This window comes from Neofelis nebulosa, chromosome 10 (genome assembly GCF_028018385.1).
Source record: "Neofelis nebulosa isolate mNeoNeb1 chromosome 10, mNeoNeb1.pri, whole genome shotgun sequence".
NCBI classification, from domain to species: Eukaryota; Metazoa; Chordata; class Mammalia; order Carnivora; family Felidae; genus Neofelis; species Neofelis nebulosa.
This window is the reverse complement of record NC_080791.1, coordinates 15,829,189-15,852,845: the sequence shown is the minus strand read 5'-3', so window position 1 is coordinate 15,852,845 and position 23,657 is coordinate 15,829,189. Positions and strand designations below refer to the sequence as shown.

Below are 23,657 nucleotides of genomic sequence, written 5' to 3'. Positions count from 1 at the left end.
TCTGGTATCCCAGGCTGCTCGAGGAGGACCTTGGGCAAGGTCCCAAGAAAGCCCAGCAGTGGGAGGAACCTTCTGGGATGGCTTATGGGATGGGGCTTACAGCTTTTCTCCAGTGTTTTGAGATCTGGCTGTTTTCAGGTGGTAAGTGAATGCAGTTATTCTGTCGACAGAAATTCTGCAATTATCGTTTTTCACCAGTGACGCAGGAAAGAACATTCTAAACCTCCTTTTACTTCCTGGAGGCCTAGACAACCTTTTTCATAGTCTCTACTCTCCCTCCCACCTCACCTCCAAGCTCACTGCTTGCAGAAAGAGCAATTCGCACCTGCTTCTTTCCTACCCCACCCCCAGTCTACCCCTACCCTGACAGTTTCCCATCACCAACGGCAGAGAGCAGAGAAATAGGCGTTTTCTAGTTCCTCCCCCACCCCTTTACTTTTTCCGGGTACCCGTGAGTCGGTTGGGGGAGGGCATCCTCTCTCACCCTGGCCGCTCATTCTGAGACCCGGGGCTGTCTGCTGAATGAATTCTGCCGGAAAATGGAACACTCCAGTTTTCTGGCCGGCCTGACACTGTCTGTCCTTCTCTCCCAAGGTAAGGCTTCTCCAGGTGGTGGGGGCATCTTGGGGAAGGGACGTTGGAGAACGTCCCTCCCTTGGAGAGGGACATTACCACCTGGAGGGAGCTCCACTTGAAAGTCCTCAATGCTAGCTTCAAATCACAAGGCAGAGCTGTCAGGGGAGCAGGGCTGGGATACAGCCCAGGGCTTGGGTTTGGGAGACAGGTTCTTGGCTTTGACGGACTCTAGGTAGGCATGCAGGTTGCCCTTGAATGTCTTTTTAAAGGCCTTAGGCCAGAGATCTCTGCAGGAAATGTTGTGGTCTGCAGGGGTCTGAGCCTGGGCTGGTAAGGGAGCACTATTCCTTCCAGGGCAGAGGGTCTCTGGGGTCTAGGGCTCTTACTCATTTGGCCATCATTTGTCACCACCAAGAGCCATGCATGACCCAGCATTCAGGGGAAAGTTAAAGAGAAAGTTAGCTTTAGGTTGAACAGGAAGGAGGGCAGATTTAGGGAGGTAGGCTCATCAACTCATTTGTTTGCCTGGTTTTAAAACCGATAGTCCCTTGTTCCAGAAACCGTCTCAGCCTCAGGCAAACTGGGACTAACGCTTTGGGACATCCAGGATTTCCACTGGAAACAGGTTCCCCGTGGGAGACACGACTGACTGTAGGATGTGAAGCATCTGACGTGCCTGTATCTCCCTGAGCGAGTGTACACGCATGTATCATCCTGGCCTGCTTGAGAGGCATGAGAAACAGCTCTTTTGGGGGATTTTCTTGAGGATGCTCTTGTATTCAAACGGGTACCTGAATATGAAGTTCAGGGAAAAATCTGGATTCCACTTTCCCCGGGGATTGGAGATACAGATTCTAGGGCCTCTGTGGGCTGTGGACATGCTCTCAGTCAAAGCAATTCAGGGGATCTAGAAAGACACTGAACATACGCCTCCAGCCTTTAAACTCCCTACAAGACTTGACTTGCATGGAGCCCCACGAACGAATTTGATAAAACTGTTTTTCTGTTCCCCTCCCCCTCAGCAAGGGTAGAAAACCTAAAAATCTTCACATGGCATTTGCCCCGGGTCTCCTTCTGGATCACTGGGCTGGTAATTCATACTAGCTTCTCCCCTCCCCCAGGTGGACTTCTACTTGTCCCCTATTTGTTCCTTGTAATTCTAGAAGTTTTGTTGGGGAACAAATGTAGACATCTTCAGCTGAGGAACGCTCTTCTGCCTTTCATGTTTCTCGGATGCTTCCGCATCCTACGCTCCCCTCCGACTTCCTTTTATTTATTTATTTTTAATGTTTATCTATTTTTGAGAGAGTGTGACTGGGGGAGATGTGGGGGCGGTGGACAGAGGGTCTGAAGCAGGCTCTGCGCGGACAGCAGAGAGCCAGGCAGGGCTCGAACTCCCGAACTGCGCGATCATGACCTGAGCCAAAATCAAAGGCTCAACCAGCTGAACCACCCAGGTGCCCCGAAAGTGGTCCTTTTTAAGTATAAGCCTCAGCAGAATCAGGCATCTGCTGGAGATCAAACAGCTGACTCGAATCATGGTATTTCCACCCCCCCCCCCCACCCAAGTGAGTCCCTACAAGATATCCGTGGAGGAACTGGAGGACAAGGTGTTGCTGAGTTGTAACACCAGCATCATATGGATGGAGGGAACGATGGGAACGCTATTTCGCAACGATACAAATCTGGACCTGGGAAAACGCATCCTGGACCCACGAGGAGTGTATACGTGCAAGAGGCCAGACGAACAAGACAAGATACCTTACACGCAAATATATTATCGAAGTATGTGCCTTCTGGATCCTTGGGGTTGAAATGGGTGGGACCTCTGGCTATGAGAACTTCAGAGCCAGAGGGGACTATAGTGGACCAATCTGTTCTCCAAACAAACTGGGGTTACTCTTGTAATGGTATAAGCCAGGCTTTGGAGCCCTCGGAGTGAGAAAGAGCTTAGCTGGTGGAAAAACAAAACAAAACAGTAGGGGCTTGTGACTCGAGCAGTAGAAGTTTCGTCGGGAGAAAGGTTTGGCCCACCGCCTTGTTTACATTCCTACAAAGCTGACATTACTTCTTGGCTCTTCTCAGGGATTTCTGGGGATAAAGGGCACAGGTGGATGTAGCCAGGGCATCAGCAGGCCTTTCTCCAAGGGTCTTACTGACGTTTGGGTCTTGGTGTGAGAGATCCCGGGGCCGCCCTAGGGAGGCAGAGATGCTTCCCTGGTCTTGAAGGCTCCCCTTCCCCCTCAGTGTGTCAGAACTGTGTGGAACTGGACTCAGGCACCCTGGCCGGCATCATCATCACGGACATAATTGCCACTCTTCTCCTCGCTTTGGGGGTCTATTGCTTTGCGGGATATGAGACCGGAAGGCTCTCTAAGGGTAAGTGGACGGGACGAAGTGTGTGTGCGTGTGTGCACGCTTATGTCGTGGGTGTGAGTATGCCCCTGCGAAGCATGGGGCTGGCAGTGGGTTGTGTCTCACCTGGGAGCCGCTCTTGCAATCTCCCAGTGACTCCTAAACCTGGTTCTGGGAAGACCTGTGCCCATCTCGCTCACGCGGACTTCTGAGGATGCCACCAGCTGCGGTTGTCCTGCAGAGCGTGGGGTTTCACTGTCCCATCCTCCTAGGCCCCTGATGACTCTTTTTCCCTGGTTCTTCTAGCCGCTGACACTCAAGCTCTCCTGGGAAATGACCAGCTCTATCAGGTGAGCCCTGAGGGGGAGGAGCCATGAATGGGGGGTGGGGGGCACGGGAGGGGACATGAATGGAGGTGAATGGATGAAGGGTCCTGGTGGGGAACTCATCAGAGGGGATGTGGGGGCTGGAAAACTCAGGCAGGAGCTCTCATCTCTGGGGTCTGCTGGGGTCCTCTCTGGGAGAATCCTGACTCTGCCCGCCTCACTGTTCCCCCTTCTCACCTCCTAGCCCCTGCGAGATCGGAATGATGCTCAGTACAGTCATCTTGGTGAAAACTGGCCTCGGAAGAAGTGAACCGGAGACCGGTGGCTTATAGGAGTATCAGCTACATCGACTGCACCTCCTTTCCTTGTTCAGCCAATAAAGATGTCTTCTCTCCCTCAGCAGGTGCCTGGACTTTTCAAGACTGCCGGGCAAGGCACGGGAGTTGTCCTGCCTCAGATGGGCCCTTGCCCTCCCTGGCCACCTGTGTCCTTCACTGCTTGCATTCCTCTGCCCCAGACGGACCGTGTGACGGGCACTTTCCCACCCCCATCTGGCCCACTGGTGCTTGCTGCCCGGTGGGCTCCCTGGGTGCAGGGCTCCATCACACTGCCTCGGCTACTTGTTGCCTCCGGCCCCCTAGTGCAACCCCTTAAAGGCTTTGGCTTTCTCACCACAGCCGAGGGCGGGCTGCTATGTTTAGAGACCCAGCCACACAGAAGTTTCCATGACATCGTAAGCAGAGGAGGTGGGAACATCAAGGGCCCAGGAGACCGTTTCTTATCAAGATGTGGAGGGCGTGTGTGGCAAAGTCCCACTTCTGCCAAGGGGGGCTGGCCCTGGCTTTATGGCCCCTGTGGAGTGGTAGCCACTGGCTGCGAGGAGGTTTCTACATACGTCTGCTCAGGACCCTTTCTTTCCTCCTGTATAGAAGATACCATTCACCTTCCTCTTCTCAGAACCTGTCCCCGTCCCACCCCTGCCTTCTGCATCACAAAGTAACATCAGAAGCTCATCAGCAATCCAAATGCGTTATTCCTCTTCAACCACCCGGAAAGCTGGAATTTGAGAGCGGACAGGGGCCAGGGATGTTTTCAATACATGTCATCTTCAGCTAGTGGTTAGTGGTGAGCCTGAGAGATTCTGAAACCTTGGGAGCCTGAGAGATTTATTAAAAGTATAGACGCTCGATGGGGCGCCTGGGTGGCTCCGTCGGTTGAGCGTCCGACTTTGACTCAGGTCATGGTCTCACGGTCTGTCGGTTCGAGCCCGGCGTCGGGCTCTGTGGTGACAGCTCGGAGCCTGGAGCCTGCTTCCGATCCTGCGTCTTCCTCTCTCTCTGCCTCTTCCCCACTCTCACTTTGTCTCACTCTGTCTTTCAAAAATAAATAAATGTAAAAAAAAAAAAAATAGGCACTCGGGCCCCCCTCTCGGAACGTGGCCCCCAGGTGATTCTGAAGCACCTCCAGTACAGAGAGTCTCTAGAGGAAGAGCTGAGGCCACTGACTCTTTTGAGGCCCTTATGCTCATTCCTGTCCACCATAAGGGCAACCCTTCCCTTTTGTTCTCTGAGTTAGAGTAATTGGAAGGACTTCAGGACAATTTAATAAGAGTGGGAGTTCCCCAGACCAGGGTTTCCAAAGGAGGAAAGAATTAACAACCACACAGCCAGGGATCTGTATGATTCTGCCCACTATCTTCTCGAGCTATACGCGGATGTTAATTCTATTAGCGACAGAAGTTAGCGACAGAATGAACTTGTAATTTACACATTGAACTTGTGAACTTGTAATTTACACATGCTTGGATCATGGTTACAGTTTATTTCTACCCTTTCTATCCCTACTCCCGTAGTCCTCTGAAACCTGCCTCCTGCTTTCACATTGGGTTCCCTCCGCCTTGGGCAACTTAACCATGGCTTCTACAGCACCAAGGCTTGTACCCTTCCCATGCCCTGCACACTTCTCTTGTATTCCTCGTATGCTCCTACATCCCCCTATACCTCTCTCCAGTCCTCAACATTGGGTGCGCTTGGGACTCCTCTGCACTTTGGAATCTCCAAAGATTCTGATTATCTTGGGCTAAGGCATCAGGACTTTAAAAACGGCTTAAGGTGACTTCAGTGTGAAGCCACGGTTGACAAACCTGCCCTCCACCTGAGCCCTCCTGGAAACTTGTGTCCCTTTGGTTCTCTTTTTGGTGCTTTGAAAAAATAGCTTTACTGAGGTAAACCGACATGAAAAACCTGCATGTATTTAAAGCGTAAAGTTTGGGGCGCCTGGGTGGCGCAGTCGGTTAAGCGTCCGACTTCAGCCAGGTCACGATCTCACGGTCCGTGAGTTCGAGCCCCGCGTCAGGCTCTGGGCTGATGGCTCGGAGCCTGGAGCCTGTTTCCGATTCTGTGTCTCCCTCTCTCTCTCTGCCCCTCCCCCGTTCATGCTCTGTCTCTCTCTGTCCCAAAAAAAATAAATAAATAAAAAAACGTTGAAAAAAAATAAAGCGTAAAGTTTGATATTTTGACATATGTATGCACTTGTGATACAACACCACAGGCGAGGTAATGAACATATCCAACAACGTGAACAGTTTCCTTGTGCCCCTTTGCATGCAATCCCTCCCTCCTTTCTCTCCTTATCCCTCCACCCTCCAGGCAACCGCTGATCTGCTTTCTGTCATCATAGATTAGTTTTTGTTTTTTGAGATTTATATAGGAGTGTAATAATGTAACATGTACCCTTTTTTGGTCTGGCTTCTTACACTTGAGCATAATTATTTTGAAATTCATACATCTTGGTGCGTCAATCAATAGTTTACTGCTTTTTACTGTCCAGTAGTATTCCATTGTATGGATATACCACAGCCTGTTCATCCATTCACTTGCTGATAGTCTTTTGGGTTATTTCCTGGTTTGGGCTATTACAAATAAAGCTACGATGACCAGTCACCATAGAAGTTATTGTGTGGTCTATATGATTTTATTTCCTTTTAAAAAAAATTTTAATGTTCATTTATTTCTGAGAGAGAGAGAGAGAGAATGAGAGAGAGACAAAGTGAATGGGGGAGGGATAGAGAGAGAGGGAGAATCTGAAGCAGGCTCCAGGCTCTGAGCTGTCAGCACAGAGCCTGATGTGGGGCTCAGACCCACAAATTGTGAGATCATGACCTGAGCCAAAGTCAGACGCTTAACTGACTGAGCCACCCAGGCACCCCTCATACGCTTCTATTTCTGTTGGACAAATACTCAAGAGTGGAATGGCTGAGATGCAACTTTTTTTTTTTTAAGTTTACTTATTTACTTTGCACGTGGGAGCAAGTAGGAGAGGGGCAGAGAGAGAGAGAGAGAGAGAGAGAGAGAATCCCAAACAGGATCCGCACTGTCCGTGTGGAGCCCCATGTGGAGCTCAAACTCATGAACCATGAGACTATGACCTGAGCCAAAGTTCGACCCTTAACCCACTGAGCCACCTCTGAGATGCAACTTTGAAAGAAAGTAATCTGGCTATTCGAGGTCCTCTGTAGTCCCATGTGAATTACCTTCTCAGTTACTACAGAACACCTGCTGGGGTTTTGATCTGGATCATGTTGAATTTACAGATCAACTTGGGGAGAATTGACTTCTTAATGATACTGACTCTTCCAATACACAAACACGTCTTTTGTCAGATTTACCCCCTAAGTATTTTATATTTTTTGACGCTATTGTATATGGCACTTTTAAAATCTCAATTTCCAATTGTTCACCGATAGAATCTAGAAATACAGTTGTTTTCGTATACTGATCCTGTACCCTGAAAACTTCCTAAGATCGAGTATTAATTCTAGTAACTTCTTTTTTTTTTTTTTTTTTTTTGTAAAGTTCATCAGAATTTCCACACAGATGATCGTGGTGTTTATGAATAAGGACCGTTTAACTATTCAATTTCTAAACTGGATGTATTTTACTTCTGTTTCTTGGCCTATTGCGTTGGCTACCTCAAGTACCATGTTGAATAGACGCGGAGTGAGGACATTCTTGCCTTATGTGTGATTTTAGGGGGAAACATTGTCTTTCATCATTAAGTATGATATTGGCCATAGGTTGGTTGGTTGGTTTATTTTTTGAATTTATGTATTTTATTTTTTAGTAATCTCTACATCCAGCATGGGGCTCAAGCTCATGACCCCGAGATCAAGAGTCGCATGCTCTACCAACTGAGCCAGCCAGGCTCCCCTCTTCTTTTTATATATTATTAGATTAAATTTGTTAAAACTTAGTGAATAATTCTTGCATTTGTTCAAAGGGGATATTGGTCTGCTGGCTTTTTTTGTTTTTCTTGTAGTGTCTTTGCCTGGTTTTGATATCAGCATTTGGCATTAAGTTTCTCCAGAGAAACAGAACCAACAGGATGTGTATGTAGGAGATGGAATAGAGAAAAGGAACAGAGGGAAGACCAAAGAGACAGAGAGGGGGATTTATTTTAAGGAACTGGCTCATTTGATTGCGAAGGTTGGCAAGTCCAAAGCTGGCAGTAAACCAGGAGGCCGAGGACCCAGGGAAGAGTTGATGTTGCAGCTTGAGTCCAAAGGCAGTCTGGAGATGGCAACTTCTCTCTTCCTCAGGGGACCTCAGTCTGCTTTTTCTGTAAGACCTTCAACTGATTGGATGAGGTTCACCCACCCACACTATGAAGGATAACCAGCTTTACTCAGAATCTGCTGATTTAAATATAAATCCCCGCATATACCTTCACCACAATATCCAGGTCTGTTTGACCAAATATCTGAGCCAGGTTGACACATAAAATTAACCACACGCAGGATGAGTTTGGTCTCCATAGAGTGAGCCGTAAGTATTCCCTCTTCAATTTTCTGGAAGAGTTTGTATAGAATTGGTATTATTTTTTCCTTCAATGTTCGGTAGATTTCACTAATGAAGTCTTCTTGGTCTGGAGTTTTCTTTGTGGAGAGTTTTTTTTTTTTTTCTTTTTTTAATGTTTGTTTATTTTGAGACACACACACACACACACACACACACACACATCATGAGCCAGGGAGGGGCAGAGAGAGAGGGAGAGAGAAAGAATCCCAAGCAGGCTCCATGCTTGGCATGGAGCCTGAAGTGGGGCTCGATCTCATAATCATGAGATCATGAGCTGAGCCGAAATCAAGAGTCGGATGCTCAACTGATCTAGCCACCCAGGTGCCCCTGTGGAAAGGTTTTTCACTATATAAGTTCAACGTATTTAATAGCTAACAGCTTACTTACCAGGTTACCTGTTTCATCGTCAGTGAGTGGAGTGCCTTCTGCTCTGTCTTCAAGCTCTACCCATCCTTCCCTTCAAGGCCCAGGCGAGGTCTCTTCTCTGTGTTGCTCTCTCCCTACCACAGCAGCTCTCCCGGCTTCTCCCGGGAACACCGTCCGCAGCCCTCACGGCCGCTTAATCTCACTTGTTTTTCTGTTGGTGTTCAACCTTCTGCATTCTTGGCCACCCTTCTATGATCGCAAGCTCCTTGAAGGCAAAAACTGTTTGTTTGCACCCCCTTAGCGCTCAGCACAGTGCTGGTCTGCCACACGAGTGGTGAGAAAAGCAGTCGCTGAAGAAGTACCTAAAGGATTAAATACAGAGCTCTTAAGCCGAGCACTTTTCTATGGTCACAGCCGGCACACGGAGCTGCTCAGAGCGTTGGAGTTGGACAGTCCCGGCTGCTGATTCCAGCGCTGTCCCTCACTAGCCGTGCAACTTCAGTAAATAACCTCTCCGAGTCCCCTGACCCCATTAGGGCAACCTCTGTCTTAACTGCCTCGTTGGGTTGTCGAAAGGATTAAAAATGAGATTACGCGTGGAAGGCGCTAAGGGCGATTTCTAGAGCATAGTCAACGTTCACCAGACATGAGCTACTATCGCCGAGCCATACCTCCCTGTGTCCGTCATCAAGGGACAGAAGGGCCAGGTTGCTGATCAGCAGCTAGGCATGGTCAGCATCACAGAGTCTCCTGGTGAGCCTGCGTGTTGAGTGTGAAGAGGCAAAGAACCGTCGCTTTAACAGGGACCGACACATAACACGGTCCCAACGAGCCGGCCGAGGCTGAGTGTGCACGCCATGTGGCAGGCTGCTAACCGCGAATGGCCTTTTCGGTCACGGCCACACGCAGAAATAGCCCTGTGGTGAGCAGGGAGGTTTCTGAGCGCAGAGAGGGAGAAGGGGGCCCGCTGGGGCTTGTCACAGCTCCAGGCTCTGCCGGGTGTAGACGGAGCGCTGGGCGCTGGGTCAGGGCGAGGCCTCCCACTGGGCCCCCCAGCCCACATCCTGCTGAGACAAACCACAGCAGCTGCCTTCTGGCTGCTGGCTCAAAAGGTGAAGGGAGGGGTGCCTGCTTGCTCCACAGCACATCCTTCCCCGTGGGCCGGGCTCAGCCCTGGCTTCCTCTCCCAGGCAGCTTGTGGAAATCGGGGTCCCCAGCCCCTTACACCTCACACTGCCCATCCGCCGCTTTCTCCTGCCTTTGAAGGCTTATGCTCTGTCCCTCCGTTTTCTGAACTGGCCACTCCAATCGGGGCCCATCAGCCACTCTCTGCCATCCTTGATGTTTTTCTCCAAGAGAAGTTAGTCAGGGGACTATCTTTTCCCTTCTTTCCCGTTCTCTTGTTTATTTCTTCCCTAACGCCCTCTCCAAAGACAGGGTCAGATGATGCCCCCACCCACATGCATTTGAGATCATAGCTGGGAATTTAGTCAAAGGGAGGGAGGACCTGAGGAAACAAGGCAGGCTCGGAGGGCCTCCCAGAAAAGAGGGACAGAAACTCTTTCAGCCAAATACACTTTATTTCTTTTCTCTCTCAGCTGACAGGGAGCCTAGCGCATTCACGAAGATGCAAATGACCATCCAGGGGCCTGCGGGGAAGACGTGGGGGAGGGCCCAGAGGGCTGGTTCGGGGCCAGGGTCTGCGAACGGGGCAGGACCTCTGCCAAAGTTACCCGGTCCATCCCCACAAAGGGTCACCGAAGACAGAGCTGGGAAAATGGAAAGGTAGATGGAATAGTTAGGGATGGGGGCAACTTCTGTGCAGGAAAGGGGGGAAGCGAAGGGAGAAGGGGGCTCTCCTGCAGGGTAGGAAGGAACTGGTGATGGTGGGGGTGGGAATAACAGAAATAAATACCCAGACAAGGGGCCGTCCAGGTGAGGGGGAGGGTAGCCATGATGTTTCACAATAGTGAATAGTGCCTGTGCTATTCTAGGACTGAGCGCCAACAGAGAAGGCAGGATGGAAGGAGCTGGCGAGAAGGCTGCAGGGTGTGAGCTCTCCAGAAGGCAGAGGAGCCGTTCTCTTCTGGGGTCCAAGATTTACTCAGGGTACAGGGAACAGCAGGCCCCAAAGAAGCCAGACCTGGGGCTGTGGGAGGCAGCGTCCTCAAGAGCTGTCAGATGCCTCTCTGATTCAGGCCAGAATACAGATCCTGCTGGCCTTTCCGGATGGGCTGGGGGTGGAATAGAGAGGTGGTAGTCAGCAGGGTGGCAGGAGGTAGTTCCTCAGAAAGAAGGGCCCCTGAAGATCTAGCTTTAGTGCAATGGAAAGACTCTTGGACTAGGAGTCAGGAGGCGGGCTCAAGTTCTCACCTGGACCAGGCACCCACTCGTAACAGACTTGCCGCCTTCCGTAAACCTCAGCTTTCCCATCTCGAAAATGGGACTCTAAAGACCCACCTCTCAGGGCATTTGTCGGAATTCAGTGAAGTCACTCACACATACGACAGCGAATATAGCACATGCTTGGCTGCTGCTCGATAAATAAATATTTGTCGAGCTTGTCCAGGTGTGCTATTCCAAATATTTAGCAATTGGTGGTGTGCACACCCACCCACCGGTCGGAACGGTCCTGCTGGGGGTCTCCCACGCCAGACATTAATTCTCTAGCTGTCTGATCGGGAGGCAGTCTGGTGGGGGAGAGGCTGCGAGGTCTGGCGGTACGTGGGTTGGGGCAGGGTGGGCAGGAAGCTTGGGGCTGTTGACCAGCGAAGTACTTTGAAATTTCAACAACGGGTGTGACGGTACTGGTGCGCGCAGGTGGGACATCAGTCCCGAATGTGTCACGTTAGAACGTGCGGGTGTGGTCTCCCCCGTGCTAACGAATCAGCCACAGAAATAGGAGCGCTGTTTCTCTCCCCAGGCCATGGTTGTAGAAGCCACACGGCCTTGGAAATGGCCCTGCTCCATCACGAAGGAGGCACAGGAGGGCACAAGGCGGGTTGTCCTGGAGCTTTGAGTGAGGGGCTTCGAAGGGTCTGGAGGGCAAGCTAGACGGTCCCACCTGTCCCCTTCTCCCCTAGAAAGCTCCCCCCACCCCGTCCCTTGTTACCTCGTAGTCTGGATTGGGCACAGGTGGTGGTTTCTCCTTGTTTTGTCCTGCAGGGGAGGGGGTGGGGGAAGGATTAGTTTCTAGAGGGAACACCCATCTCGTGGCAACGAGACCCAGATCTGTTCTCTCGTCTCTGTCTCCTCTTTTTCCATCTTGGCCGTTCTTTCTCTTGCTTCCTTTCATCCCATCTCTAACGACCCCCACACTCTCTATCATTTTATGACTTTCCTCAGCTCAAAGTCCTTTCATGTTTCCTTTCCTATGGGTAAGGGAAAGGAGAAGGCGGGCGCCAGTATCCCAAAGTCTCTGTCCCCACAGACTGGGAGGGGAATCTGGTTACTCCAGAACACTCAGGCATTTGGGGAAGCCATCCTGTTAATAAGCTTTTTGTACTTTTCTAGGACGGGAAAGAGAAGTGATCTGAGATGTGAACCCCTCCGTCCAGATGCTGGCCACACGGTGAATGTTCTATAGGAGCTGTCTTGACCTGGCTGTGGACTTGCCACCCCGGCTGGACTTTCCCTTTGGTGGGACTCTTTTCCGACTGAAGCCCGCGGTCTTACCCCTGGGCCTGCCGCCTGCACCTGGTCCTCGCATCATGGTCACGGAACTGGCCTTTTTATTCTTGCTCCAATAATATACCAGCAGCAGCAACCCCAGAGTGATACAGACATCAGCCACGATGATCGCGGCCACTGCCATCCGATTCACCTCCATGCAGTTCTGACACACTGTGGGGGACAGGGGGAGGGGGAGAAGAAGAGAAATCACCGGGAAAAGAAGACACAGAACAGTAGACCCCAGCAAGGAACCCATAAAGGCGATTTTCCCTTTCTTACTCTCACGCTTGCCGTGGCCGGAGCGGGACCTTCCAAAGTTTGTAACAACAAGCAAAGGAGGACGGTTATGGATAGAGGCCTTGGAGTCAGACAGTCCTGGGTTCAAGTCCCAGCTCCGCGCAACTTACTAGCTGTGAGGATTGTGAGAAGTGTTTTCAACTCTCAAAGGCTCTGTTTCCTTTTGTATAAAATGGGAATAAAATAGTACTTAACTCGTATTGTTGTTGAGAGGGCTAGATGAAAAAAAAGTTCCTGGCAAGTGTTTGGTATACAGCCCTTGGAGCTTAACAAGCGCTCAGAAAATGTTAGCTGTTGGGGCGCCTGGGTGGCTCAGTCGGTTAAGCGGCCGACTTCGGCTCAGGTCATGATCTCGCGGTCCGTGAGTTCGAGCCCCGCGTCGGGCTCTGTGCTGACACCTCGGAGCCTGGAGCCTGTTTCGGATTCTGTGTCTCCCTCTCTCTGACCCTCCCCTGTTCATGCTCTGTCTCTCCCTCTCTCAAAAATAAATAAAAAAAAAAAGTTAAAAAAAAAAAAGAAAATGTTAGCTGTTATTACTATGCCCTAGTTTATGATGCTTTATTATTCGTGTATTTATTTATAAGTGTTTACTTATTTTTAAGAAAGAGAGAGAGAGAGAGGGAGCATGAATGGGGGAGGGGCCGAGAAAGAGAGAGAGGGAGAGAGAGAGAGAGAGACAGAGAGAATCTCAAGCAGGCTCTGAGCTGTCAGTGCAGATCCTGACTTGGGGCTCGATCTCACAAACCATGAGATCATGCCACGAGCCGAAATCAAGAATTGGTGCTTAACCGACTGAGCCACCCAAGTGCCCTGACACTTTTTTGTAGCGGCTTTGCGAATCTTTCTGAAGAATTTATCTCTGGATAAAGCATCAGCTGAACCCATATCTATGAGCCATAATTCTGGATTCAATAGAATGCAAACGATGCAATCCTGTCTCTTGGGAAGTTGTTGTTTTAGATCTAATGCTGAGTTCACCCAGATGACCCCACATTGGTGTTTAATCTAGATTTCAGAAAACGCTGACACTGTGTGGCCCCTAAGAGTCTCAGATTGAGTGTAAGAGAAACACAAAGATGCCAGGGGACTGTCAGTTGAGTTAGGGGAAATAATTGAGAACACACTCTTGAAGTGGTCCTTTCTAATGGTCCTATATTACCTCTTGCTTTCAGGTAGAGATAGTTCTTCTCTAGCGAGTTGCTTGTATAGCAGGCATAATAACCACTGTCTTCCATTTCTGAAAAACCATCCAGAAATAGCTGTTCTCCATATTCATTGGGCAAGAGGCCACCATTTCTTTCCCATTTTATTGATTCACTTCCCAAATCCTCAGGGCATGTCAGCACCACCGTGGTTCCAGAAATGGAGACTTTATACCCTGGGAAATGGGAGAGGAGAGAAGGGAAATCGGAGGGAGAAACCAGTAAGATTTTGGCAAAGGCATATTAGTCACAAAGAACCAACCTGATACAGAAGGTCATTTGTCACCCAGGCCTTGGGTTTTCTTGTCAAAGGGGATGTCTGCTGGCCACAGGGCGTGAAAGAGGGAATCTGAAGGCAAAGGGGAACTGGACAACCTTTTTTTTTTTTTTTGTAGTTTTTTTAGTGTTTATTTTTGGGAGAGAGAGAGACACAGACAGACAGAAAAGGGGAGGATGGAAGTAAAGGAAAGTCTAGAAAAAAGTCCCTTTGGGAATATTTCCAAAACGGGAGTTGGAAATGTGATACTGGAAGGACCTGAGTTCTTGGGGTTAATCTCTCCCGACCAATTCCTTCTCCTCTAGCCACCCACCGGCATCCTGAGGGCACCCATGAAAGACAGCTGAACTTACGTGCGGAGGCAGATGTCTGTGGAGGTGGCTCTTCACCAGAACATGAGAAAAAGAAAGCACAGTAAGAAAATAACCTTGGCTTAAGTTTCAGTTGTAGACACAGATTTTCAAGTGGGGCTAGAAACTATCCCCCCAGAACCGCCAAAGAAGGCCCATCCTTTAGTGAGCCCCAAGCCTTGAAGGTAAGTTGTGTACTCAGCGCACCAAGTATGCTCCTAGACGTAGCTCGGATGCATCAGATTGAGGTTATACCGGCACGCGTTTCTAAATCCAGATCCACGGGAGTGCGGGAAGTCTTAAAACCCTAAAGGTGAAAAATTCTCAGTCTTCAAGCTCATTCTCCTGCATTGGCGTGAACCGTATTCTGGTTAGACACGAAAGGGTCTTCTCAGAGATAAAGACCTTCACTCGTCGTCAGGAGATCTCTGAGCCACTGATCCTTGGGCTTACCTATTTTTCATCATTCAGAAGTTCTCTCTTATGATGAACAGAATCCCTCATAGGAGATCAAACAGCTTTCTTATTCTCTACCACTTTCCTGTTGTTGCCTTTAAATTGTGTAAAGGACTGTACTCCTTTTAAGGGAATGGTTCCTCCCGTAAAAGGTGGCTTTGTTTTGAACTATCTCCTGAGTATAATCAACTCTCAGTTATTTTTTGTTAGAGGGAGGCAGTATTGGTGTGGACAACGAAGAGCCGCTAGTATATATAATTTGGGGCCCAGGCACATTCCCCACAGCAGGCCATGTTGTCCTGGGAGGTGGGGCTGGGGCGCCTCTTTGTTTTCTGGAAGGTTTGTGGCCGGGACACAGGGCGGCACTAGGTTATGCTGAAGCCTGGATGTGGCAGCTGGAAGAGAGGAGAGGTGCTCAGAGACCGCTTTTTCTCTGTTGGGGGCTTTCTGCTATAGTAGGCTGTTAGGGACAGGGCGTTGGACTGAATCAGAAGCCCCGTGTTTGAATCTCAGATCTACTTTAGGCTGTGTGACCCAGGGCAAGTCATTGAACTTCTCTGAGCCTCAGTTTATTCATCTGTGAAATGGAGATAAAACACCAACCTCACAGGGTATTTGTGAGTGGTTAATGGATTATGAGGGTGAAAATGAATGGCATATAGCAGATGCTTAAGAAAAATGTTAGTTACTTTCTTCCTTTCCTTCTTGGGGTCCTGCTACAATGGAGAACAGAACTGAGTTCTGACTCAGTTGCTCAGGCAGCTCTCTGGCTGAGATCATGTGGGATGTAAACAAGTCATTCTCCAGATTTGTCTATCTGCTAATAGTTGGGATTTGAGTATAATGACGTAGATAGTTGATACTATTTGGACTTAGAAATAATTTTTCAAAACTATTTCTTAGAAATGTTATATAAACTAGAAATCATACGTAAAATAAAAGTAAATAGACATTTCACTCTGCTTGGTGTTTGTTTGAAAAAGAAATGTAAAGGGGCGCCTGGGTGGCTCAGTCGGTTAAGCACCTGACTTCGGCTCAGGGCGTGATCTCACGGTTCTTGAGTTCGAGCCCTATGTCGGGCTCTGTGCTGGCAGCTCGGAGCCTGGAGCCTGCTTTGGAATCTGTGATTCCCTCTCTGCCCCTCCCTGCCTCGTGCTCCGTCTTTCTCTCTCTCTCTCAAAAATAAATAGACATTATCTGCTGGCTCTCAGGCTATCTGCCCTACTTAAAAGTCTACAGTTCTAAACTAATTCTAGGTACACATTTTTTTTTCAGGTTTGTTTATTTTTGAGAGAGAGACAGAGACAGAGCATGAGAAGGGGAGGGGCAGAGACAGAGGGAGACACAGAATCCAAAGCAGGCTCCAGGCTCTGAGCTGTCAGCACAGAGCCTGATGCAAGGCTCAAACCCACGACCCATGAGATCATGACCTGAGCCGAAGTCGGACGCTTAACTGACTGAACCACCCGGGAGCCCCTAGATACACAATGATTAAATAAAGGTATTTGGATTCCATTCCTTCTACCCCCTTTTCCCAAAACCAAACCAAAACCAAAACCAAAACCAAAAACAAAAACCCCGAGCCTCATTTCTCTTATTTATTGTGGGCCTGACAGAAACATTCTTAAGAAATCTGGGGGACAACCTGTGGTTTATTTTATGCTAAGTGTAACCTCTATTGATTTAAAAATAGGACATATGTTTATACACTGGAGTTGAAATAGAAACTTTAATGCAGATTAGCGTAAGAAATTTGACAAATTCTCTCTGGAGAAACCAACTCTAAAACTAGTTTCAGAGGTGAATAGTGTTCTATTTCAACTCCTTTTACCTCTCTAGTTTGTAGTTTTTATTGGTTCAGTTTAAATAACTTTGCAGGGCCCTACAAATTAAGAATCCAAACAAAGTATATATATTAGAGGGAAACTAATCTTACTGCTCAGCAGTATGTTATACAGTGAATATTTGTGTTTTGGAATTTAAAAATTATGTAAGGTGGTAGTATCATGAACGGTTTATAAATGTGTGCTGACTTGCCTATTTTAAGGGATCTTATCCACCACCAGGTCAGAAAAATGTATTTTTAATTTAAAAAAAAATTTTTTTTTTTAACATTTATTTATTTTTGAGACAGAGAGAGACAGAGCATGAACGGGGGAGGGGCAGAGAGAGAGGGAGACACAGAATCAGAAGCAGGCTCCGGGCTCCGGGCCATCGGCCCAGAGCCCGACGCGGGGCTCGAACTCACAGACCGCAAGATCGTGACCTGAGCTGAAGTCGGACGCTCAACCGACTGAGCCCCCCAGGCGCCCCAATTTTTTTTAATTAAAAAAAATTTTTTTTTTTTAAATTTGAGAGGCCTTTTGAGGGGCGCCTGGGGGGCTCAGTCTGTGAAATGTCCGACCTCGGCTCAGGTCAGGATCTCACGGTTCGTGGGTTCGGGCCCCGCGTGGGGCTCTGTGCTGACAGCTCGGAGCCTGGAGCCTGCTTTGGATTCTGTCTCGCTCTCTCTCTGCTCTTCCCCTGTTCACTGTCTCTCCCTCTCTCTCTCAAAAATTAATAAACATTAAAAAAAAAATTAAAATGCCTTTTGAACATTTTTAAGCCATGGATTTAAACAGCCACATAAAATAAATTACCACGTTTAAACAAGAAATAAACATTAAAAAATATAAAAAAATGAATTTGTGATTTATACAGAAACTCCCAGTGGCTTCTATCCACACTTCCCAGAATGTATGCTCAGGGATCCGTGACAGTTAGCAACAAACACAGGCCCATCCCCGATAGATCCTACTGGTAGACCATTGTTGTTTTTCGTCTAGTAGTTCTCATTATTAATATGATTGTCCTCAATACCTTTTTGTCTCACGTTTGAAAAGAGGTCGTGTAGAGTGAAAATCCTCTTACCTGAAGGGTCGTCATTGTCTGAAAAGGAAATGATAAGCAATTGTTAGCTACCCTTGTATCAGCTACCAAGAACAGACCCTGTTCCCCTGGGTTAGGACCTTCTGGTACTAATGTAACACTGTGTGTCAACTCTACTCAAACAAAAAGAAAAGAAAAAGAAAAGGAAAAAGAAATGCATCCTTGGACTGCGTCAACAGGTCAGTCATGTTGATGACTGGTGAAATGATTATGGACAAGTTTATATTCATCTTTCAAATTCTCTATTGGAGCACCTGAATGGCTCAGTCGGTTAAGCGTCCGACTTCGGCTCAGGTCATGATCTCACAGTCCGTGAGCTCTAGCCCCGCGTCGGGCTCTGTGCTGACAGCATGGAGCCTGGAGCCTGCTTCGGATTCTGTGTCTCTCTCTCTCTCTGCCCTTCCCCCACTCACACTCCGTCTCTGTCTCTCTCTCAAAAATAAACATTAAAAAAAAAAATTCTCTATGGTATTAAAATGTAATTTTCCAGAAAGAAAGAAAGAAAGAAAGAAAGAGAACAGCGGATCTCCAAATTCTTCATGGCTGTATAGGAAAAGTTGTTTTGGGCCCTACCTCCTACATTAAACAACTGATGGCGATTTACAAAAATAGATCCTAAGTAGTCATTTTGCAATAGCAAGTCATTACATCATACACCTTAAACTTACATTGTGCTATACGTCAATTATATCTCAATAAAGCTGGGGAAGAAAATGAAGCTCTGCATTGCACATAAATCGATGAGAAAGAAAATCAACTGTAAATGGCAACGGCATGCAGAAGAGATTAGTTATCCCGAAGCATGTCAGTGCTTTCGACGTGCTCCATCTGTCAAGAAGGTAACGTTAGGGGCGCCTGCGTGGCTCAGTCCGTTAAGCGTCCAACTCTGGCTCAGGTCATGATCTCACGGTTCGTGAGTTCCAGCCCCGCCTCGGGCTCTGGGCCGACAGCTCAGAACCTGGAGCCTGCCTTGGATGCTGTGTCTCCCTCTCTCTCTGCCCCTCCCCTGCTCATGCTGTCTGTCTCTCTCTCTCAAAAATAAACATTGAAAAATCAAAAAGAAATAAGGTAACATTAAAGCATACTGCATGGGAAAAAAAGAAAGACAGTGTTCTAAAAATAATACAAAAGAGGCAGTGTCATGGAATGTAGACAGGCGCAGTGGCCTCCTTTTAACCCAAAATTGCTTCACGCAGCTCGGAGGAGCTGATTGAACTTCCGATTGAAAGGCTTCCGATATTGGGACATTCCTGACTCTACCGCTGTGATTGGGAAATAAGTCCCGGCCAGGCGTGCTCACACGCGTGTGCACACAGGAACGCACATGCACACACACATTCAGAGCATTTGGACACGTGACTCTAAACCTGCACCCAGAGGCTTATTCGCCGCATGCCCGTGTATACGTTCCTATCCTCTACAAGATTCCACATCAAATATGAAGTGCAAACAAATGAAAACTTTCAGCACTTTCAACCTGAACAGTTCCAAGTTTTTTCTTTCAAATAGTTACCATTGGGGCGTCTGGGTGGCTCAGTCGGTTAAAACGTTGATTTCAGCTCAGGTCAGATCTCACAGTTCGTGGGTTCGAGCCCCGCGTTGGGCTCTGTGCTGACAGCTTGGAGCCTGGAGCCTGCTTTGGATTCTGCGTGTGTGTCTCTCTCCCTGCCCCTCCCCTGCTTGTGCTCTGTCTCTCTCTGTCTCTGTCTCTCAAAAATAAATAAATGTTAAAAAAATTTAAAAAAAAAAACCTAAAACTCATTTTTCCTGGGATCTCTGTTCCTTTCCTCTTGCTGTAACTACCTCTGGACTGACCAGATAGTAAAAACTCCTTTAATAGGTCTCTGTGGAAGCTCTGTGGGGGGAGGGGGGGGGAGGGGGGGGAGAAGTGAGGGGGTGGGGGTGGGGTCTAGCAAAAGCTCCACTCATAAAAACAAAGACTGCTGGGCTGATTGCATAACAAGGAAAGAAAGCATATTCTTACCTTCCTGCCCCCAAGCGCCAACTAGAAAACAAATAAGGAAAAAAAAAAAAAAAAAAAAGAGTTAGTCAATGTTGTGGGTGCCTGAAATTCCAAGCAGAACGAGTAATGTGGTCTAGTTTGGCCATGTCGGAACCACCCCTGGACCAGAGTCATACCTGTACCCCAGATAAGTGACATGAACTGCTGGGTACGGACCAGTGTCCAGTTCCTGGTCCATTGGGATGAAACAAAGCGAAGAAGCATCTAGCGTTAAACATGAACACTCAATATTTGACCAAGAGTTAGAAAAAGTTTGGGGCGCCTGGGTGGCGCAGTCGGTTAAGCGTCCGACTTCAACCAGGTCACGATCTCGCGGTCCGTGAGTTCGAGCCCCGCGTCAGGCTCTGGGCTGATGGCTCGGAGCCTGGAGCCTGTTTCCGATTCTGTGTCTCCCTCTCTCTCTGCCCCTCACCCGTTCATGCTCTGTCTCTCTCTGTCCCAAAAATAAATAAAAAACGTTGAAAAAAAATTTAAAAAAAAAAAAAAAAAAAAGAAAAAGTTGAGACTCCTTTTCAGGCCACCAGGGATATGGCAAACGAATTTTGCAGCCTAGCCTCCGTTTTTGAAAATCGGACTGTGGAAGAAAAACAAGCTTTTGTTTAGGTACGCGCGTTGAGATTCTTGTTCCGTCTCTGGCTCCCGCTTGTCTGATGGTTCAGTTTTTCCATCTGTTTTCTGCTCGAGCCAGAGATGGAGATATTTGAAACTTCAATTACTCCTCCGTTAGAGCCTGTGTGTTGAAGAGCCTGGTCACACTTCCACTGGGCTCCTCACTCAGCAATAACCTGGATTCATTACGATGACCAGCCTCCCCTCGTGTTGTCTTTAAGTTCTCCATATACCCGGGCCTCTCTCTCTCTCTCTTTTTTTTTTTTTACCAACAGCCTCTGCATCGAGTGAGACCCCTCCACCCACCCAGAGCCGACTGGGCACATTTTCGTGATGCCAGATCTTTAGGGATGCCCGGGACTTTGATACTTCATCTCGCTCTCTTTCCATCCCCCCCCCCCCCCCCCCCCATCCAGAAAGCATCGTTTATATTATAAGGCTTGAAGAAAATGCCTGACCTCTCCTTGCAGGAGTCACGTCCTGCCCCTTGACACTCCAAATGTGTTCCTGGGACCGGCAGCAGACTTATAAACGCAAGAGCTTCCTCGGAAGGCAGAATGGCGATCCCCACTCTGGTCCTACTGGAGCAGGAGCTCCAGAATCCCAGGTGATTTGTGTGAGCGTTCAAGCCTGAGAAACTCACAGTGAAGCAGGAAGGAGAGACACCATGGCCGTGGCTCTGAGATAGGAGCCCCAGCTCTGATAGCATTTTCTAGGCCTCTGAACTAAAGCCATCGTGAACCATTTTGCATCACGCAGCCTTGAAGGGCACAGGCCTTCTAGACAGACAGTCCTGGCTTCCCGGGTCAGCTTTAGCACTGACTAGCTGTGCGGTTTTCAACAAAGCTATGTAACATCTCTGCACACCAGTTTCTTCATCTACAAAACAGGGGATGTAACCTTCGCCTTCCAAGATGAAGCTAAGAATTAAATTAGTTGATGCATGTAAAAAAGTTTTCTTGGGGCGCCTGGGTGGCGCAGTCGGTTAAGCGTCCGACTTCAGCCGGGTCACGATCTCGCGGTCCGTGAGTTTGAGCCCCGCGTCAGGCTCTGGGCCGATGGCTCGGAGCCTGGAGCCTGTTTCCGATTCTGCGTCTCCCTCTCTCTCTGCCCCTCCCCCGTTCATGCTCTGTCTCTCTCTGTACCAAAAATAAATAAAAAACGTTGAAAAAAAAAATTAAAAAAAAAAAAGTTTTCTTTAGGCAGTCTCTGGCACTTAATAAATGGCAACTTTTTTTTTTTTTTTTTTTTTTTTTTTTAAATCTTATCTCCTATGAGATGTGGAATTGCTCTCGGTCGTTTACCTGCCTATATTCTCCCTTGCTTCAAAAAGGACTCAATTAATCGAAAGTTCTTAGTCACCTGAAAAGGACTGAAAATTATGAGGTATGTTTTGTCTCAGAGACCAACCTTGCTGTACCCCCCCCCCCCGAACCCCCGCCACGGTTCAGGTTCAGCTCTCTGCTCTTCTCATCTCTTTTGTGTTAGTTCTTAAAGGCTGGGTAGTTCACTGATGAACAAGCCTATCCTTGGAGGCAGAGAGACTTCTTTGTTTTCAATAGCTACGATCCCAAATGTTCCCTGAGTGGTGGCCCATGCGTCCGTCCCATATCTCGTTCGTCAGCCTGCCGTCTTGGATCCCTAGCCTAACATAGCGCAAATAGTTCCTTATACCTTCTGGTAAATGAGGCTCCCTTGGTACCACTGGGCATCACCAAGGGAGGCTGTGGGCCTTCCCACAGCCTGGAGAAATACAACCCTTTCTCATTTCATCCTACTTACCTGACAGGAGACAGAGTCCCAGAACTCTCCAGAGGCTTCCCGATGGCATCATTCTCTCACCGGATGGACCCTGAATTCTACCTAAGATGGTGGAGGCTGGTGGCTCAGCACTTCTGAAAAAGAAACCGGAGGACTTGTTCAACCCCCCTGCTGCAGGTGAGGACCCTGAGGCCATTGTTCCCAATGCCGGGATGATACAGGCGGCCTTGTTAGGGGGAGACTCACCATTTTCTGAAGCAGGCACCCAAGGCTGGGAGGGGAGGCGAGTGACAACCCCACACAGGAAGTGTGCAGGGGCCTCTGGGCCTGCGGGGTTCTACGTCACTTGGAAACGTTCGAGGCAGAGGCAGCCACCTGGGTTGGCTGGGGAGAGATGGGCCCCATATCTTCATCTTCCCATAGCACAAGCAAGAGCACTCTGGCAAAACCTGGGGGTGAAATAAAAAATACCTGCAATTTAACTGCCCGGGGCCTTGTCCCGCATTGGGACCCCCCCTTCTCAAATGCCCCCTCTCCCCAAATAAGCTGTGACAAGGAAGAAAGCGCTTAAAAAAAAAAAAAGGATTTAAAGTAATCTCTACCCCCAACATGGGGCTTGAACTTACAACCCTGAGATCAGAAGTTGCATGCTCCACCCACTCAGCCAGCCAGGTGCCGCCCCCCTTGCTTTCTTTATGGTGTGTCTGCCATGGAACAGCAAAGGTGCAGACGTCTTATTGACAAAACCTGGCTTGGAACTACAAATTGGCTTAAAACCGTTTTTGGTGGTTTTTTTTTTTTTTTGGCCCATGACAGTGACAAAAATATTTTATTTTTTTAAATGTTTATTTATTGATTTTGAGAGAGATAAAGAGAGAGGGAGGGGCAGAGAGAGAAGGAAGAGAGAGAATCCCAAGCGGACCCCGCACTGTGGGTGCGGGGCCTGACGCGAAGCTCGATCCCACACACTGTGAGATCATGACCTGAGTCGAAATCAAGAGTTGGACGCTTCACCAACTGAGCCGCTCTGGTGCCCCTACAAAAATATTTAAAAACACAACATTCAGTGTTGGGAAGGGCCCAGGGTGAGAGTCTCAAAATCTGCTGCTGCCAGATTGATACAGCCTTTATTTTTAAGCTTACATAAATCAAATGCTCATTTTATGCCGGGCACTGTGCTCAGGGCTTTGCCAACACATCTCATTTAATGCCCAAAACAACCCTCCAAGGTAGGTATTGCTTTATCCCCATCTTATCCTTGAGCACACCGCGGCTCAGACGGGTTACCTAACCTGTTGAAGAGTACAGAGCTGGGACTCTACAAGACATGTTGGCAAAACTCACTTTGCAAATATATAATATCTATTAGGCTGTAGTTATGTGCCGGGTCCTGGTAATGACAGCTGTTAACAGTCCTTGTGGATGTTAAGTGGACGATTTCAGGAGACTGATACTAAGAAAGAGGATATACAGGTGCCCTGGGGATGATAAGGGGGGGGGGGAGCCTAATACAGTTTGGGGGGCAGCGACGGTGTCCCTGAGGACGTGACATCCAAGCAGAAATCCAATGGGCCCGGTAAGAGTGAACCAGGCGGAGGGGAGG

The 23,657-nt window shown here is 48.4% G+C and overlaps 2 protein-coding genes across 3 annotated transcripts; one reads left to right on the top strand and one right to left on the bottom strand.

Moving 5' to 3' along the window:
- Window positions 1-253: 253 nt before the first annotated feature.
- On the top strand, window positions 254-3,656 carry LOC131486887 (T-cell surface glycoprotein CD3 delta chain). 2 transcript variants are annotated; one of them, XM_058686909.1, is made up of 5 exons: window positions 287-594; window positions 2,146-2,361; window positions 2,824-2,955; window positions 3,238-3,281; window positions 3,502-3,656. In XM_058686909.1, the coding sequence occupies exons 1-5, from the start codon at window positions 540-542 to the stop codon at window positions 3,565-3,567; spliced, it is 513 nt and encodes a 170-aa protein (XP_058542892.1). In that variant the 5' UTR covers window positions 287-539; the 3' UTR covers window positions 3,568-3,656. The 2 variants fall into 2 exon arrangements, with proteins under 2 accessions (XP_058542893.1, XP_058542892.1); XM_058686910.1 differs by lacking the exon at window positions 2,824-2,955 and having other exon boundaries at window positions 254-594.
- A 6,384-nt stretch (window positions 3,657-10,040) lies between these two features.
- LOC131486889 (T-cell surface glycoprotein CD3 epsilon chain) lies at window positions 10,041-22,451 on the bottom strand. Its single transcript, XM_058686912.1, has 9 exons — window positions 22,301-22,451; window positions 22,076-22,188; window positions 19,646-19,666; window positions 17,644-17,661; window positions 14,281-14,310; window positions 13,608-13,826; window positions 12,155-12,322; window positions 11,592-11,638; window positions 10,041-10,713 (listed from the first exon to the last, which is right to left on the bottom strand). Exons 2-9 carry the CDS (start codon window positions 22,125-22,127, stop codon window positions 10,657-10,659), a joined length of 612 nt encoding a protein of 203 aa, XP_058542895.1. The 5' UTR covers window positions 22,128-22,188; window positions 22,301-22,451; the 3' UTR covers window positions 10,041-10,656.
- Between the last annotated feature and the right edge of the window lie 1,206 nt (window positions 22,452-23,657).

Bases quoted from the DNA above. Each gene is read 5' to 3' on its own strand.
- LOC131486887 (XM_058686909.1), top strand. From the start codon at position 540: ATGGAACACTCCAGTTTTCTGGCCGGCCTGACACTGTCTGTCCTTCTC. The intron at 595-2,145 runs GTAAGGCTTCTC...CCCCCACCCAAG, and splicing joins GTCTGTCCTTCTCTCCCAAG to TGAGTCCCTACAAGATATCC. The intron at 2,362-2,823 runs GTATGTGCCTTC...CTTCCCCCTCAG, and splicing joins CACGCAAATATATTATCGAA to TGTGTCAGAACTGTGTGGAA.
- LOC131486889 (XM_058686912.1), bottom strand. From the start codon at position 22,127: ATGATGCCATCGGGAAGCCTCTGGAGAGTTCTGGGACTCTGTCTCCTG. The intron at 13,827-14,280 runs GTAAGTTCAGCT...CCCATTTCCCAG, and splicing joins ACAGACATCTGCCTCCGCAC to GGTATAAAGTCTCCATTTCT. The intron at 11,639-12,154 runs GTAAGACCGCGG...CCTCCCCTGCAG, and splicing joins TGCAGGCGGCAGGCCCAGGG to GACAAAACAAGGAGAAACCA.